Source organism: Salmo trutta, chromosome 26 (assembly GCF_901001165.1).
Source record: "Salmo trutta chromosome 26, fSalTru1.1, whole genome shotgun sequence".
NCBI lineage: Eukaryota > Metazoa > Chordata > Actinopteri > Salmoniformes > Salmonidae > Salmo > Salmo trutta.
The window spans coordinates 23,218,874-23,237,641 of NC_042982.1; the positions used below are offsets into that span (position 1 = coordinate 23,218,874).

The window sequence follows — 18,768 nt, forward strand, 5'->3', positions numbered from 1 at the left end:
ACTTGACAAACTCATGTCTAATTCTGCAGCACATTTCTGAAGCATGAAGAGTGAAGGGAGCATGAAAAGGTCATATAAATCCTTAAGCAGTGCTGACAAGCACCCTTTCTCCCCTTAATTCCCTACACTGTTGTGAAGTTCAGAGCAAGAAAAACACACAAACCATATGGTATGACAGGGAAGTTTATGACATATTAGCTCCATGTAAAAACGACACTGTTATTATTCAAATTTGTAAGGGATCGACATTTATGCAGCAGTCTGCTGGCATATTATCCAGTTTGTGTTTGTTTTGCTGGCGATTCTGTGTTTTTTTACTAATAATGGGTGGGCTGGGGTTCAGACTTCTATCATCTCACAACAACCTCTAACATGTCTCTCTGGTGATCGGTGCCCTACTAGCAGTTTCCATCATCTTGGTTGATGACTCCGTTTGTGTAACATCTGTTCATTATAAATTATATGATTTTAAACCCCCCCAAATATACCAGTTTTAACGTATCTCTGCCATTTCTCTCTCTATCTCTATCTTTATCTGTTCCAGGATCTGGAAGTTGACAGACAAACAGACAGACAGACCATGGAGCGGCTGGTTGTGTGTATGCTGCTGTGTGTACTTCTGTGTGCGGTGCTGGTGAAGGGCTACAACTGCCCTGGCCGCTGCATCTGCCAGCACCTCTCCCCCACTCTGACTCTGCTCTGTGCTAAGACCGGTCTGCTGTTTGTGCCCCCAACCATCGACCGCAAGACCGTGGAGCTGCGCCTCACAGACAACTTCATCACCATCATCCGCAGGAAAGACTTTTTCAACATGACCAGCCTGGTCCACCTCACCCTGTCCCGTAACACCATCAGCCAGATCACACCCCACGCCTTCCTGGGCCTGCGCTCCCTACGAGCCCTCCACATGGACGGCAACCGCCTCAGTGTCATCAAGAGCGACCACTTCAAAGGCTTGGTCAACCTCCGCCACCTCATACTGGGGAACAACCAGATCCACCACGTGGCCCCTACCTCCTTTGATGAGTTTGTGTCGACCATCGAGGACCTGGATCTGTCCAACAACAACCTGAGGACCCTGCCCTGGGAGGAGATAGGCAGGATGAGCCACATCAACATCCTCACCCTTGATCACAACCTGATCGATCACATCGGAGCTGGGACTTTCACGCTCCTCACCAAGCTGGTTCGTCTGGATATGACCTCCAACCGGCTGCAGAAGCTACCTCCGGACAGCCTGTTTCAGCACGCCCAGGTGCTGTCAGACGCCAAGGGCTCCAACCCATCCTCCCTGGCAGTGAGCTTCGGAGGGAACCCTCTCCACTGTAACTGTGAGCTGCTGTGGCTCCGCAGACTGACGCGGCACGACGACCTGGAGACATGCGCCTCTCCGGAGCACCTCATGGACAAGTACTTCTGGTCCATCCAGGAGGAGGAATTCATCTGTGAGCCCCCGCTCATCACCAAGAACCTATCCACCAAGCCCTACGTCATGGAGGGCCAGGGGGTCACCCTCAAGTGCAAGGCCATGGGAGACCCAGACCCGGCCATCCACTGGCGCTTCCCCGATGGCAAGCTGGTGCATAACACCTCCCGCACCATCCTGTATGACAACGGTACCTTGGACATCCTCATCACCACCCTGAAGGACAGCGGTGCCTTCAACTGTGTGGCCTCCAATGCTGCCGGCATCGCCACAGCTGCCGTGGAGATCAACATGATCCCTCTGCCCCTGTTTGTCAACAACACATTGCACCACATGCGCGAGGCCGATCGGGGCCTCTCTGACATCACCACCTCCTCCAAGTCAGGCAATGACACCAAAGGCCATGACAAGCACCAGGACAGGAGGGTGGTGGTGGTTGAGCTGACCTCCTCCTCGGCTGTTATTCGCTGGCCCTCCGAGCGCCACATCCCAGGCATCAGGATGTACCAGATTCAGTACAACAGCACTGCAGACGACACACTGGTTTACAGGTAAGCCATGTGGGGACTGGTGCTGGAGGAATGGGAGCACTAGGGCTGGAGCTGGTGGAAACGGGGTTTAGTGCAGCAGCTACTCCTCCTGGGGTCCACATAAAACTTACAAATACATGACAAAGTACAGAACAGTTATAGACAAGGACATTCAATTCAACAAAAAAAGGGGGTGCTGGTGGGGATGAGGCTGCGGTGGGGTGGGGGTCTGAACCAGCTCTGGAGACGTTCTGAGCCATCTGGAATGCCCATCTGCTGAATGGCATGACAGTCCATTATAATACATCCATAACTCCTGAGCTGAATAGGTGCTGTATGATTAACTATGTCACTACATTTAAGTATGCGCAAAATGTATTATGGTTTTGGGATAAAAGGGGGTATAAACAAACCATATGTTGATTTCAATTGATAAAAATGCATAGTATGATTTTACATTTCCAGTTTATTAGCTCTAAGCCTATGAGAAAACAAAGATTACACGTTTAAGACATATTACTTGACCTTTAGAGTGTAATTATAAACTGGGTGGTACAAGCCCTGAATGCTGATTGGCTGACAGCCGTGATATATCAGACCGTATACCACGGGTATGACAAAACATTGCGTTGCGCCTTTTTTAAGAACAGCCCTTTACCACACCACCTCAGGCCTTATTGCTTAAATATACCCTTTTGTCTCAATATTATCCAGGTTCAGCAGGCACTATCACGTCCCAGTCCTTAACCCCAACCCAACAATAACCCCTTCCCTTAACATAATCCCAATAGGACATAATTGTGCCTAGGACACCCTTGAGTCAGATTCTGGGACATGAGCATGCTAACTTCTGCAGATAGTAATTCAAATGTGAGAAGCCTCTATCAGTGGAACATTAGGGGAACCCTGTTTAATATGATAGATATTACAACATGTAATTTATTTCACATTGATGAATGACTCATGTCGACTCCAATTAAATTATTAATTTCAGTCCATCTTAAAAGAGAAATTCAGTGTATTCGGAAAGTATTCAGACCCCTTGACTTTTTCCACATTTGTTTCCGTTACATCCTTATTCTAAAATGTATTAAATCTTTTTTTTCCCTCATCAATCTACACACAATACCCCATAATGACAAAGCAAAAACAGGTTAAAGAAATATCATATTTGCATAAGTATTCAGACCCTTTACTCAGTACTTTGTTGAAGTACCTTTTATCAGCAATTACAGCCTGTAATCGCTGCCAAAGGTGCTTCAACAAAGTACTGAATAAAGGGTCTGAATACTTATGTAAATGTGATATTTCTTTAAGCCCGGATTTGAACCCGATCCAACATCTCTGGAGAGACCTGAAAATAGCTGTGTAGCGACACTCCCCATCCACCAGAGCTTGAGAGGATCTGCAGAGAAGAATGGGGAAAAACTCTCCAAATACAGGTGTGCCAAACTTGAGGCGTCATACCCAATAAGACTCGAGGTTGTAGTTTACATGGATCGGGTTCAAATCCGGGCCCTGGCTGTGCCACTTAAGGACATTCAGAGACTTGTCCCGAAGCCACTCCTGCGTTGTCTTTGCTATGTGCTTAGGGTTGTTGTCCTGTTGGAAGGTGAACCTTCATCCTGGGTGCTCTGGAGCAGGTTTTCATCAAGGATCTCTCTGTACTTTGCTCCGTTCATCTTTCCCTCAATCCTGACTAGTCTCCCAGTCTCGCCGCTGAAAAATATCCCCACAGCATGATACTGCCACCACCATGCTTCACCGTAGGGATGGTGCCAGGTTTCCTCCAGACGTGACGCTTGGCATTTGGGGGCCAAAGAGTTCAATATTGGTTTCATCAGACCAGAGAATCTTTCTCATGGTCTGAGAGTCCTGTAGGTGCCTTTTGGCAAACTCCAAGCGGGCTGTCATGTGCCTTTTACTGAGGAGTGGCTTCCGTCTGGCCACTCAACCATAAAGGCCTGATTGGTTGAGTGCTGCAGAGATGATTGTCCTTCTGTAAGGTTCTCCTATCTCCACAGAGGAACTCTGGAGCTCTGTCAGAGTGACCATCGGGTTCTTGGTCACCTCCCTGACCAAGGCCCTTCTCCCACGATTGCTCAGTTTGGCCGGGCGGGCAGCTCTAGGAAGAGTCTTGGGGGTTCAAAACTTCTTCAATTTAAGAATGATGGAGGCCACTGTGTTCTTGGGGACCTTCCCCAGATCTGTGCCTCGACTCAATCCTGTCTTGGAGCTCCACGAGCAATTCCTTCAACCTCATGGCTTGGTTTTTGCTCTGACATGCACTGTCAACTGTGGGACCTTATATAGACAGGTGTGTGCCTTTCCAAATCATGTCCAATCAATTGAATTTACGACAGTTGGACTCCAATCCAGTTGTAGAAACATCTCAAGGATGATCAATGGAAACAGGATGCACCTGAGCCCAATTTCAACTCTCATAGCAAAGGTCCTGAATACTTATGTAAATAAGATATGTTTTTTATTTGTAACACATTTGCAAACATTTCTAAAAACCTGTTTTCACTTTGTTACTATGAGGTATTGTGTGTAGATTAATGAGGATTTTTATTTATTTAATCAATTTTATAATAAGGGAAGGGGAAAAGGGAAGGGGTCTGAATACTTTCCGATTGCACTGTATGTGCTAACACTTCCATTTTGTATTACTCATTCAAATACCCTTATTGAATTGAGAGTACTTAGGTCTATTGGATGTGTGTGTATTTGACCCAGTGTGCACCACCACTACCAGGGCACAAATTAAAACAGTGTACTGGAAAGTTTTATCAAGGCATCATAAGGTCAAGTTTAAAGCTGTTGTTGTTGGTTGACTTTGCTATTTTTATCGTTTCTGATTTAATTAGCTATTCTCCTGTATAATGTTCTCCCCTGTGTTTAAACAGTGACCTGTGTGTTGTTTAGTCTTCAGGTGATATATTATTACCTACAAGTGACAACCATCAAAGTGTTCCTTGAGGGGAAAATTGTCATGTTTCTAATTATATTAACACAGATGTCGGCCTAAAGACAATGTCTTTCTCCTTCATGTTCACAGACAATGTGTTTATTTCACACAACATCAAACTTTGGCATTTGGCCAGAAGCCTGCATTGTCCTTCCCTGAAGATGTTGTGACATATACAGTATATATATAGTGATGGCTTGTTTGTCACCTTGCTGTTTAATTTTTGCAATCATAGTATACATAAAATGCTAGGGGAGATATTTTGCACTGTCACCCTGTAACATTGCCTAGAAGTCAAGTGTCAGCACTGTTGTCTTTACTTGGGCCCCAAATATATGGGAGATATTTAAAGCCTCACTGGAGCTGAAGTAAGTTGGCATGGCTGTCTTTTTTCAGTGTTTTTTCAAACAACTTAGTGTCAGGTTAAATCTTCTTACGGCATGCCGTTAATGGGAATGCAGTGTGACACTGTCTGACACTCTTTTGTTCCATACAGCATATTGGTGGTAACTGAGGGGGGCAGACAAAACTGCCCTGGCAAAGCTAACCTTCACCATTCGTGTATTCCTTCCTTTTTTCTGCAGAATGATCCCTTCCACCAGTAAGACCTTCCTGATCAACGACCTGGCGGCGGGCCGGGAGTATGACCTATGTGTCCTGGCGGTGTACGACGACGGCATCACCTCTCTGACGGCCACGCGCGTGGTCGGCTGCGTCCAGTTCCACACTGCCAGCGAGGTCAGCCAGTGCCGTTTCATCCACAGCCAGTTTCTGGGCGGCACCATGATAATCATCATTGGCGGCATCATTGTGGCTTCAGTGCTGGTGTTTATCATCATCCTCATGATCCGCTACAAAGCCCACAGCAGTCCAGAGGACAGCAAGGTCAAGGTCAGCTCCAGCATGCACTCCCAGACCAACGGCAGCCAGCACAGACTCCAGCGCTCCACCTCCAAACAGCCTGCTGAGGACAGCCACCAGAGAGAAGCCCAACCGGTGGCAGCCAAGGAGTGCATGGCCCTGGTGCTGAAGGTGGACAGTGACAAGAGGGAGTGGGACACTCCTCTGGCCACCACGGCCATCCTGGAAGTGGAGCTGCCCCCCCTGCCCACGGACAAGGTGAGGAGGACCAGCCTGGACGCCCAGCGCTCTGGATCTGGCCCCCCGTCAGAGGACACACAGACAGAAAGCAGCCTGATGGGCTCCACCATATCCTTGTGTCTCCTAGGCCCCAACGCCGGCACCATGGAGGCCCCCAGGCTCAAGGACAAGAAGAGCGCCCTGGCCAACATGGGGTTTAATAATGAGCTGGCACGAACTAGGCACAGGTTCAGCTTTGACGGGGGAGACTATTCCATATTTCAGAGCCACAGTTACCCCCGCAGAGCGCGGACGAGGCGGCACAAGTCTACAAACCAGCTCAACGTGGAGTCCTCGCCGCTCGCTAACCGGAGAGTCACTTTCAGCAGCACTGAATGGATGCTGGAGAGCACAGTGTAAGAGATACAGCCTGGCCTCTCTGGCTCTCTCAAAGACACACACACACTCCAACAGTTTGACACATACACCCTCATGCATACACATTTACACATTTAACAAATAAAGCTACATGCATACACACACAGACTCAGAGAGTTGCTGGAGAAGAACACAGTCCCCTTTCATCCTGCCTCCCCTCATTCTCCCAGAGTGGCACAGAGTTGTCGGCCATTTCATTAGTTTCTGCAGCAGTGCCTTACTCTAAAATATGTACGAATGGAGGATGCTGCTCATTGTAGTCATAAACTTTCCTTTCTATCATGGTTTTCCCTGTTTCATGGGGAGTGATGCTTTGAGTTTTTTTTGGTCTATGACATGCCAAGGGTTGGGGCATTTGTAACTTTTCCTTTTAATGTTAAAAAGATCCCAGTGTAAAGTGAACAACCAGGTATCCTGTATGTTGATCATCCTTTGGGTTCTTTCAAAGACTTTTGCACACGAAGACACGACGATACGAGGACAGGTATCACACCAGTCTATACATTAATACAAATATTATAGATCTATACACATGCCGATTTGAAATGTTAGCATAGAGAGGATGGACCTGATAAACCTGTGGACTCCTCCATGCTGGTTGGACTGTATATTACTAGGTATTGTTCCTGATGTGACTGTATGATATTAATCGGTATTGTATCTGGCTGGTCTAGATAAAAAGACAACAAAAAATACATATAGAAGTATATTAAAAACATTGGTGTATGTGTACTATGTAAGTCATATGTCACAACTTTTTACTGAGCATTTGGGTGTTGGCCACAAGTTTTTACATTAAAAACCTGCGTCCTCACACTTCCCCCTATTTAGTATGACAAGGTTTGGACCACTTATCCCTTATGAGAGGGTATTAAATTTTTTGTGTGGGTTAACTGTACCATTTGTGCCGTGTCCTTTTCTTATGGTCATCCTGGATCCTTTCACCAAAGTCATGAAAGCTGCTTGCACATGGATCAGTGGGAAGGCCTATATGCATTAAGGCATGTATCTTATCAAATATATATTAAGATATATCATATCTTGTGCCTGTTGAGACAAACATGTGGGAGACTTCAAGGGTCTCAAAGGAAGCTGTTGTCAAAGTATACAATCATCAGGTCAGAAACAATATTGCTTTATTTGTCACAAATAAATGATTTATTCTGATGAAGTCAAAAGAAGCCATGAGTAAATCCAACCTCACTGATTGAGCCACCAGGTGGCGACAACGCACCATAGATAACTGGATATTAGACCCTGTAGGCCTCCTAGCCCTTCCACTAAATAATACATTAACCTTGTACAGCGTGATGATCATTAAGGAGAAAGGAATGAACTTGAAAAGATACCATATAGCAGTGGCCTGCTCTCTATGTAAGAATACAACTATCAAGTTCAAACCTGTTTTAGACGATAGCACCTTTTTCAACAAGTCTCTTAAAAGGAGTTAAATATAGTAATGTAGAAATGATGTAGAAATTGTCATTCAGTGCTGACCTATTCCATTTTCTTGCACATTACATCTACAGCGAGTACTGTAGAACATTTATACAATGTTATATGGTAAATGGTACCCAGTTCTGGACGTATTCAACCCAAGGGGCACATGGAAGCAATATTTCATAGAATTGGATGCATGAAGAGTAAAATTCATGCTCAAGCTCATGAGATAGAAAGGCTATAGGCCTACTGAGAAGACTAGTGAATGATAGTCATGTAGATATCCTGTAGTCATATCTTGAGATCCATGTGATATTTCCTTCCTGTCTAAAAGTATGGTGTGATAACCAGAGTACATTTTCACAAAACTAAATATGCATTTTATTTTTCAATGTCCCACCCGACATTCCGTTAAATCCCAACTCCCATAAATCAAAAGTTTTTTAAATAAATACTGAATAAAAAAATGCTGAAAAGATTGTCACAATTGGTTGGGAAATCTGCATAAAATGTCATAATTTTCCATAGTATAACAGCTAAAGTCAAGCCAGGACACTAACTATGGGACAAGGCTCTGCAGTCAATCAGCTTGTCATGAGGTGGTATTAGGTGGCTTTCGTTTAGTCCATATTTGTGCAGTGTCAGCTCACTATCTGAGCACTGCAGCTTGAGCAGCACCAGACGGTGAGGTACTGCTGAATGCCCTTAGGGGAGAACACAGGTTTGTGCTCAGCTGTACACAGAAAGAGAAGTACAACACAGAAGAGTATTGCAGAGGAAAGTTGTTAAGGGAAGAGCGATATGCTTTCCCCTGCCAGTAGGTCTGTTCAAAAGTTGTATTTGTACTTTAGCCAATTCCTCAGTTGTCTTGTTATTGGATAAATCACAAACATGTCTAGCAACTAGCTATGGTGATGCCGTGTTCACAACAAATCTAGTGGGAAACATTGGACACTAAAGTGGAAGTGGGGTGTAGTAACTGAAAGCTTCGCCCACTCACTTTCAGCAACTGAAAGGGGGTTGAGCAGTATGAGGGTACAGGTTACTGCTGCCAATGGAAAAAGGTTCAATCCTCAGAACTGTCCTCCAATTTGTCCTCTCCTGCTTTTCCTCCTCTTCTTGTGTGACTCTGGTCCTGAGTCTCTGTGGAGTCCATCTATCATTTCCTCCTTCTCATCATCCTCTGAGCTGCTCTCCTCTTCTCTCTCCCTCTTATGTTTGCTCTTGCTGCTTTTCCTCTTCTGTTTCGGTTTGACACTGTCGCTCTTGTCGCTGCTGGACTCACCGTCTGACTCACCTGTCCTTCGCTTTTCCTCTTTCTTCTTCTTCTTCTTCTTGGAGGACTTCTTCAGATGTTTTGATTTGGCTGTTTTAAGTCTGGACTTTTTCTTTCTCCAATGCCCATTCTGATCATTACCACGGTCTCTTTCCCTGAAAAGACAAATCAGGCATTATAACAATGCAACATTTATTGTATTGAAGCAAATAGTGAGATTTCTACAACAAAGATGACGCACAAGGCATTCTCCAAACACCCCAAAGGACCGACATCCCCGCTATTTGCAAGAGGAAGCGACGCAGGTACAGAGGACAAAGAGCCGGATGCCTGGTCAGGAGCCGGCGAAGGCGACTGGGAAAGCTGCCTTTACCGTCAATACTACTCGCCAACGTGCAATCATTGGACAATAAATTAGACGAGGTACGATCACGAATATCCTACCAACGGGACATGAAAAACTGTAATATCCTATGTTTCACGGAATCGTGGCTGAATGACGACATGGATATTCAGCTAGCGGGATATACGCTGCACAGCACACTCCGGTAAGACGAGGGGGGGCAGTCTGTGCATATTTGTAAACAACAGCTGGTGAACGAAATTTAAGGAAGTCTCTAGATTTGCTCGCCTGAAGTAGAGTATATTGTGATAAATTGCAGGCCACACTACTTGCCTAGAGAGTTTTCAGCTATACTTTCCGTGGCTGTTTATTTACCACCACAGACAGATGCTGGCACTAAGACCACACTCAGTCAGCTGTATAAGGAAATAAGCAAACAGGAAACCACTCACCCAGAGGCGGCGTTCCTAGTGGCCGGAGACTTTAATGCAGGGAAACTTAAATCAGTTCTCCCAAATTTCTATCAACATTCTATCAACTCCACACACAGATGTGTACAAAGCTCTCCCTCGCCCTCCATTTGGTAAATCCGACCACAACTCTATCCTCCTGCTTACAAGCAAAAATTAAAGCAGGAAGCACCAGTGACTCGGTCTATAGAAAAGTGGTCAGATGAAGCAGATGCTAAACTACAGGACTGTTTTGCTATCACAGACTGGAACATGTTCCAGGATTCTTCCAATGGCATTGAGGAGTACACCACATCAGTCACTGGCTTTATCAATAAGTGCATCAAGGACGTCATCCCCACAGTGACTGTATGTACATACCCCAACCAGAAGCCATGGATTACAGGCAACATTTGCACTGAGCTAAAAGGTAGAGCTCCCGCTTTCAAGGTGCGGGACTCTAACCCGGAAGCTTACAAGAAAACCTGCTATGCCTTGCGACGAACCATCAAACAGGCAAAGCGTCAATCCAGGGCTAAGATTGAATCATACTACACCGGCTCCGACGCTCGTCTTAAGTGGCAGGGCTTGCAAACTACAAAGGGAAGCACAGCTGCGAGCTGCCCAGTGACACGAGCCTACCAGACGAGCTAAATTACTTCTATGTTCGCTTCGAGGCAAGCAACACTGAGGCATGCATGAGAGCGTCAGCTGTTCCGGACGACTGTGTGATCACGCTCTCCGTAGCCGACGTGAGTAAGACCTTTAAACAGGTCAACATACAGAAGGCTGCGGGGCTAGACGGATTACCAGGACGTGTGCTCCGGGTATGTGCTGACCAACTGGCATGTGTCTTCACTGACATTTTCAACATGTCCCTGATGGAGTCTGTAATACCAACATGTTTCAAGCAGACCACCATAGTCCCTGTGCCCAAGAACACAAAGGCAACCTGTCTAAATGACTACAGACCCGTAGCACTCACGACCATAGCCATCAAGTGCTTTGAAAGGTTGGTAATGGCTCACATCAACACCATTATCCCAGAAACCCTAGACCCACTCCAATTTGCACACCGCTCAAACAGATCCACAGATGATGCAATCTCTATTGCACTCCACACTGCCCTTTCCCACCTGGACAAAAGGAACACTTATGTGAGAATGCTATTCATTGACTACAGCTCAGCGTTCAACACCATAGCACCCTCAAAGCTCATCACTAAGCTAAGGATCCTGGGACTAAACACCTCCCTCTGCAACTGGATCCTGGACTTCCTGACGGGCCGCTCCCAGGTGATGAGGGTAGGAAGCAACACATCTGCTACGCTGATCCTCAACACTGGAGCTCCCCAGGGGTGCATGCTCAGTCCCCTCCTGTACTCCCTGTTCACCCACGACTGCATGGCCAGGCACGACTCCAACACCATCATTAAATTTGCAGACGACAACAGTGGTAGGCCTGATCACAGACAACGAGACAGCCTTATATGGACGAGGTCAGAGACCTGGCCGTGTGGTGCCAGAATAACAACCTATCCCTCAATGTAGCCAAGACTAAGGAGATGATTGTGGACTACAGGAAAAGGACGACCGAGCACACCCCCATTCTCACCGACGGGGCTGTAGTGGAGCAGGTTGAGAGCTTCAAGTTCCTCGGTGTCCACACCAACAACAAACTAGAATGGTCCAAACACACCAAGACAGTCGTGAAGAGGGCACGACAAAGCCTATTCCCCCTCAGGAAACTAAAATGATTTGGCATGAGTCCTGAGATCCTGAAAAGGTTCTACAGCTGCAACATCGAGAGCATCCTGACTGGTTGCATCACTGCCTGGTATGGCAATTGCTCGGCCTCTGACCGCAAGGCATTACAGAGGGTAGTGCGTACGGCCCAATTCATCACTGGGGATAAGCTGCCTGCCATCCAGGACCTCTACACCAGGCGGTGTCAGAGGAAGGCCCTAAATATTGTCAAAGACCCCAGCCACCCCAGTCATAGACTGTTCTCTCTACTACCGCATGGCAAGTGGTACCGGAGTGCCAAGTCTACGACAAAAAGGCTTCAACAGTTTTTACCCCCAAGCCATAAGACTCCTGAACAGGTAATCAAATGGCTACCCGGACTATTTGCATTGTGTGCCCCCCCCCCCCCCAAACCCTCTTTTTACGCTGCTGCTACTCTCTGTTTATCATATATGCATAGTCACTTTAACTATACATTCATGTACATACTACCTCAATTGGGCCGACCAACCAGTGCTCCCGCACATTGGCTAACCGGGCTATCTGCATTGTGTCCCACCACCCACCAACCCCTCTTTTACGCTACCGCTACTCTCTGTTCATCATATATGCATAGTCACTTTAACCATATCTACATGTACATACTACCTCAAATCAGCCTGACTAACCGGTGTCTGTATGTAGCCTCGCTACTTGTATAGCCTCGCTACTTGTATAGCCTCGCTACTTGTATAGCCTCGCTACTTGTATAGCCTCGCTACTTGTATAGCCTCGCTACTTGTATAGCCTCGCTACTTGTATAGCCTCGCTACTTGTATAGCCTGTCTTTTTACTGTTGTTTTATTTCTTTACTTATTGTTCACCTAACACCTTTTTTGCACTATTGGTTAGAGCCTGTAAGTAAGCATTTCACTGTAAGGTCTACACCTGATGTATTCAGCGCACGTGACAAATAAACTTTGATTTGATCCTTACTACAGTTATGAGACATGGTATTTCATGTTAATGCAGTTCATTTCTTACCAGTCACTTTTAAACTCTGGGTATAGCTCCTTAAAACCGCTGTGTCCCCATCTGTAGAGGAAACATGCACAATACCAACGAGATTCACCTTTCATAGCATGTCGCTGTTTGTCACTTTAAACACAAACTTATGAACTCACAAGGCTATAATACTACAGAGTTGTAAACAGAAAAAAGATGCACCTGTCTGGATCATTGGCCTCAAAGTCATAGAGTTTCTTGGTCCAGTAGCGTGCCTCCCGCTTGTCCTGGCTGGAATCGTGTTCTCTTCTCCGCAGCCGGTCTCCCAGTCTGTCTACAGACCCATCCTCCACACGATCACAGTGCATGTGACTCCTGAGGAATAGACAACATGGGTCAACTCTAATTCTGATGTCTGTCAACCTGTTCCATATAACACGCTTCTAAGCTACTGTAAGGCTCCACCCTTCTATCAAAACGTGCACTTGCACACTTCCCGTCATGAATCTGAAAATGGTGGAAACTGCCTCCAACAAATTATTACACAAATACATTGCTTTTAAATCCATGACGGGAAATAAGTGCACACTTTGGGAAAAGGGTGGTGAATCGGGACACAGCCTAAGATAGCTAGCTATCACCGGCTGATATATCAGGCTAACGCTAACGCTACGTACCGTCTAAGACAACGCAATGTCATTATTTGGATAGGCTCCTCTCAGGACCTCTACAAGCCGGAATGTTGAATAAAATGACATTTTAACTTATTCTAATGGTTGTCTGGGTGGTTATATCCACTGGAAAGCATTATTAAATCTACTTTTCAAAACACTAGTAGTGCATTCAGATTTCTAGCACCTGACGTTTGTGCATGCCATGCATAGTAGCTGGGCTCGTGTTCCCATGGTTTTACACAATCCAAATAACACTGCAGTGTCTCAGACAGTACAAAGCCTTAGTGTTAGCTAGTCATCAACGGCTGATGTATCAGGCTACACTACTTCAATTCTCAAACAGTGAGGGGACCTGGATGGAGTTAAGGCTGGTGGCATCGATCTGTGGCTGGTGGATGGCCCCTTCTCCATCCCCCTCAACTTCCACATCTCCGACTCCTCCTGGATCTGAAACAGACCACATCTATCATCAGGATAGTCCACAGCTACACACATACACACACATTTAGCTAACTCTCCCACTCTCACCTTGTTGTGGGCATCTGTGTGACGAATAACATTTCGCAGCAGCACCTTGCCCATCGGCACCCTGGACATGATGATATCTGAGAAGAGAAAAGGTATAAGGTACTGTACACACAACACTGTGAATTACATTGGCAGCAACATACTGGGGTAGGAGTCACAATACAAACAGGTCAGGACAGGTGCATTGGAGAATCTATTTCGTTTCAAATTCCCCCATCATAATGGCCAACCATTCTGCCAACCAGCACAATAAGTTGAAATGGAATAGTATTTAACTTCCCACGGACTGTTTTTGTGCTCCGAATACAATTGAAAGCAACTCTAGTGTTAGCACAATATTGGACTACATTTACATTTAAGTCATTTAGCAGACGCTCTTATCCAGAGCGACTTACAAATCGGTGCATTCACCTTATGATATCCAGTGGAACAACCACTTTACAATGGTGCATCTAAATCTTTTTTTTGGGTGGGGGGGGGGTTAGAAGGATTACTTTATCCTATCCCAGGTATTCCTTAAAGAGGTGGGGTTTCAGGTGTCTCCGGAAGGTGGTGATTGACTCCGCTGTCCTGGCGTCGTGAGGGAGCTTGTTCCACCATTGGGGTGCCAGAGCAGCGAACAGTTTTGACTGGGCTGAGCGGGAACTGTGCTTCCTCAGAGGTAGGGAGGCGAGCAGGCCAGAGGTGGATGAACGCAGTGCCCTTGTTTGGGTGTAGGGCCTGATCAGAGCCTGAAGGTACGGCGGTGCCGTTCCCCTCACAGCTCCGTAGGCAAGCACCATGGACTTGTAGCGGATGCGAGCTTCAACTGGAAGCCAGTGGAGAGAGCGGAGGAGCGGGGTGACGTGAGAGAACTTGGGAAGGTTGAACACCAGACGGGCTGCGGCGTTCTGGATGAGTTGTAGGGGTTTAATGGCACAGGCAGGGAGCCCAGCCAACAGCGAGTTGCAGTAATCCAGACGGGATATGACAAGTGCCTGGACTAGGACCTGCGCCGCTTCCTGTGTGAGGCAGGGTCGTACTCTGCGAATGTTGTAGAGCATGAACCTACAGGATCGGGTCACCGCCTTGATGTTAGTGGAGAACGACAGGGTGTTGTCCAGGGTCACGCCAAGGTTCTTAGCACTCTGGGAGGAGGACACAAGGGAGTTGTCAACCGTGATGGTGAGATCATGGAACGGGCAGTCCTTCCCCGGGAGGAAGAGCAGCTCCGTCTTGCCGAGGTTCAGCTTGAGGTGGTGAGCCGTCATCCACACTGATATGTCTGCCAGACATGCAGAGATGCGATTCGCCACCTGGTTATCAGAAGGGGAAAGGAGAAGATTAATTGTGTGTCGTCTGCGTAGCAATGATAGGAGAGACCATGTGAGGATATGACCGAGCCAAGTGACTTGGTGTATAGTGAGAATAGGAGAGGGCCTAGAACAGAGCCCTGGGGGACACCAGTGGTGAGAGCACATGGTGCGGAGACAGATTCTCGCCACGCCACCTGGTAGGAGCGACCTGTCAGGTAGGACGCAATCCAAGCGTGGGCCGCGCCGGAGATGCCCAGCTCGGAGAGGGTGGAGAGGAGGATCTGATGGTTCACAGTATCAAAGGCAGCAGATAGGTCTAGAAGGATGAGAGCAGAGGAGAGAGAGTTAGCTTTAGCAGTGCAGAGAGCCTCCGTGACACAGAGAAGAGCAGTCTCAGTTGAATGCCCAGTCTTGAAACCTGACTGATTAGGATCAAGAAGGTCATTCTGAGAGAGATAGCAGGAGAGCTGGCCAAGGACGGCACGTTCAAGAGTTTTGGAGAGAAAAGAAAGAAGGGATACTGGTCTGTAGTTGTTGACATCGGAGGGATCGAGTGTAGGTTTTCTCAGAAGCGGTGCAACTCTCGCTCTCTTGAAGACGGAAGGGACGTAGCCAGCGGTCAAGGATGAGTTGATGAGCGAGGTGAGGTAGGGGAGAAGGTCTCCGGAAATGGTCTGAAGAAGAGAGGAGGGGATAGGGTCAAGTGGGCAGGTTGTTGGGCGGCCGGCCATCACGAGACGCGAGATTTCATCTGGAGAGAGAGGGGAGAAAGAGGTCAAAGCACAGGGTAGGGCAGTGTGAGCAGGACCAGCGGTGCCGTTTGGCTTAGCAAACGAGGATCGGATGTCATCAGCCTTCTTTTCAAAATGGTTGACGAAGTCATCCGCAGAGAGAGAGGAGGGGGGGCGAGGAGGAGGAGGATTCAGGAGGGAGGAGAAGGTAGCAAAGAGCTTCCTAGGGTTAGAGGCAGATGCTTGGAATTTAGAGTGGTAGAAAGTGGCTTTAGCAGCAGAGACAGAAGAGGAAAATGTAGAGAGGAGGGCGTGAAAGGATGCCAGGTCCGCAGGGAGGCGAGTTTTCCTCCATTTCCGCTCGGCTGCCCGGAGCCCTGTTCTGTGAGCTCGCAGTGAGTCGTCGAGCCACGGCGCAGGAGTGGAGGACCGAGCCGGCCTGGAGGATAGGGGACAGAGAAAATCAAAGGATGCAGAAAGGGAGGAGAGGAGGGTTGAGGAGGCAGAATCAGGAGATAGGTTGGAGAAGGTTTGAGCAGAGGGAAGAGATGATAGGATGGAAGAGGAGAGAGTAGCGGGAGAGAGAGACCGAAGGTTGGGACGGCGCAATACCATCCGAGTAGGGGCAGAGTGAGAAGTGTTGGATGAGAGCGAGAGGGAAAAGGATACAAGGTAGTGGTCGGAGACTTGGAGGGGAGTTGCAATGAGATTAGTGGAAGAACAGCATCTAGCAAAGATGAGGTCAAGCGTATTGCCTGCCTTGTGAGTAGGGGGGGAAGGTGAGAGGGTGAGGTCAAGAGAGGAGAGGAGTGGAAAGAAGGAGGCAGAGAGGAATGAGTCAAAGGTAGACGTGGGGAGGTTAAAGTCACCCAGAACTGTGAGAGGTGAGCCATCCTCAGGGAAGGAACTTATCAAGGCATCAAGCTCATTGATGAACTCTCCAAGGGAACCTGGAGGGCGATAAATGATAAGGATGTTAAGCTTGAAAGGGCTGGTAACTGAGACAGCATGGAATTCAAATGAGGAGATAGACAGATGGGTCAGGGGAGAAAGAGAGAATGTCCACTTGGGAGAGATGAGGATTCCAGTGCCACCACCCCGCTGGCTCGATGCTCTAGGGGTATGCGAGAACACGTAGGCAGACGAGGAGAGAGCAGTAGGAGTAGCAGTGTTATCTGTGGTAATCCATGTTTCCGTCAGCGCCAGGAAGTCTAGGGACTGGAGGGTAGCATAGGCTGAGATGAACTCAGCCTTGTTGGCCGCAGACCGGCAGTTCCAGAGGTTGCCGGAGACCTGGAACTCCACGTGGGTCGTGCGCGCTGGGACCACCAGGTTAGAGTGGCAGCGGCCGGACTAAAGGTGCCTAATGTTGTTCCTCAGTCCAGTGACCTTACATGTTCTGTTTAATGGGGGAATTGGCACTGGAAGACAAAACAGCCAAATACTCAATCTAAACATGAATCAATTGCGGTATGGTTCTAGAAACATAAATCATTGTACTTTCATATCACATCAAAATAATTTTACAAACATAAAAATACACACTTACTCAGCAGTGGAGGCTGCTGAGAGGAGGACGGCTCATAATCATGTGTGAAACGGAGCGAATGGCATCAAACAAGTTTGACGTATTTGATAATATTCCACACCACCCATTACCACGAGCCCGTCCTCCCCAATTCAGGTGCCACCAACCTACTGTGCTGCACTGTTTCAACACTGGTGCAGCACAGTGCTTTTCTGTGACAACACGTTTGTTGCGTCTGTCTTCCGTTTACACACAGGTGTTCAGACGCGCAGATAGCTAATTAGTACAGGTAGTCCACTCTTCCGTATGTTTTCTGTGAACAAGCTCTGTAAAATGGAAATATGACCGCGTAGGAACCCAAACCAGCTGAGCATCAATTTATCCAAGTTTAAAAAATATATATATTTATTCACCGATATGAAAGGTCCTTATGCTTCCAAAACCGTACAGCAAGCGATGTGCATTAATGTTCAGACAAAACTCCCCCTACGTCCAATGATTTATGTGTAATTTAATGGCAGGGCATGATCAAGGGCTACGCTAGTGTATGTAAATACATCCGCGTTGCTAAAAGCACCTACTAGCTATGAAGCTACAGCTGGTTCGCACCACGTTTAGCTGGCTAGGGTTAACGGGTAGTTTTATAAACAGGAGCTTTGCTAGATGAGAAGTCAAATCCAGATATTAATCCTATGACGCTCATTCCAAACCTGATTAAATATTTATTAATCAGAATTACCGTTTGATCTTTAACATTTACGAATAAAAACACACTACAGGCTGGCTTCTCTGTCCGTGGCGTATAGCGGAAGAAACGCATGAGTAATATCCTTCTGCATAATCCCGCCCATGTGGGGGTTGGTGCGTCACAGAAAAACTAGGACGCTGATTGGTCATGTGTCTGTCAATCATTGGTATTCAAGTAAATCGTTGATGGAGGGTCCTAGGTGGTGGTGGATGTGGTGATTGAGAAACTGCACAAATTCACTCTTTGTGAGCCAGTTGTTTTTACTTCACAATTCTAGTCAAATGGCTATTAAAGGCCAAGCTACATGGCATCTCACTAGCCACTATCCACATCCCAGCTAGGTCTTTAGGGCCGATATCATCATAGGTCCAAGTTAACAGCTTCTAACCACAAGCAGTACGACTCCTGAACAGCTAATCAAATGGCTACCTGGACTATTTGCACTGACCCACCCCATTTTTACGCTGCTGCTACTCTGTTTATTATCTATGCATAGTCACTTTACCTCTACCTACATGTACATATTACCTCGACTAACCTGTGCCTCCGCACATTGACTCTGTACCCGTACCCCCTGTATAT

General features: G+C 47.1%; 2 protein-coding genes across 7 annotated transcripts in view; one reads left to right on the top strand and one right to left on the bottom strand.

Moving 5' to 3' along the window:
- The window catches only part of LOC115163441 (leucine-rich repeat and fibronectin type III domain-containing protein 1), a 138,626-nt gene extending 131,283 nt beyond the window's left edge, over nt 1-7,343 (top strand). For all 3 annotated transcript variants that reach the window (XM_029715304.1, XM_029715305.1, XM_029715306.1), the window contains exons 4-5: nt 545-1,977; nt 5,512-7,343. In XM_029715304.1, the coding sequence (XP_029571164.1) occupies nt 581-1,977; nt 5,512-6,427 (2,313 nt within the window). In that variant the 5' untranslated portion in view covers nt 545-580 and the 3' untranslated portion in view covers nt 6,428-7,343. The remainder of the gene's footprint in view (nt 1-544; nt 1,978-5,511) is intronic.
- A 221-nt stretch (nt 7,344-7,564) lies between these two features.
- LOC115163453 (uncharacterized protein NKAPD1) lies at nt 7,565-18,249 on the bottom strand. Of its 4 annotated transcripts, none has more exons than XM_029715335.1 (6): nt 18,178-18,249; nt 13,885-13,961; nt 13,709-13,803; nt 12,905-13,057; nt 12,722-12,772; nt 7,565-9,316 (listed from the first exon to the last, which is right to left on the bottom strand). In XM_029715335.1, exons 2-6 carry the CDS (start codon nt 13,951-13,953, stop codon nt 8,959-8,961), a joined length of 726 nt encoding a protein of 241 aa, XP_029571195.1. In that variant the 5' UTR covers nt 13,954-13,961; nt 18,178-18,249; the 3' UTR covers nt 7,565-8,958. The 4 variants fall into 4 exon arrangements, with proteins under 4 accessions (XP_029571195.1, XP_029571194.1, XP_029571192.1 ...); XM_029715334.1 differs by having other exon boundaries at nt 17,852-18,243; XM_029715332.1 differs by having other exon boundaries at nt 17,460-18,243.
- Nucleotides 18,250-18,768: the final 519 nt, after the last annotated feature.

Coding starts and splice junctions, on each gene's coding strand:
- LOC115163453 (XM_029715335.1), bottom strand. CDS start 13,953: ATGTCCAGGGTGCCGATGGGCAAGGTGCTGCTGCGAAATGTTATTCGT. Junction 13,804..13,884: donor ACACAGATGCCCACAACAAG/GTGAGAGTGGGA, acceptor GGTCTGTTTCAG/ATCCAGGAGGAGTCGGAGAT. Junction 12,773..12,904: donor GAGGCCAATGATCCAGACAG/GTGCATCTTTTT, acceptor TTTCCTCTACAG/ATGGGGACACAGCGGTTTTA.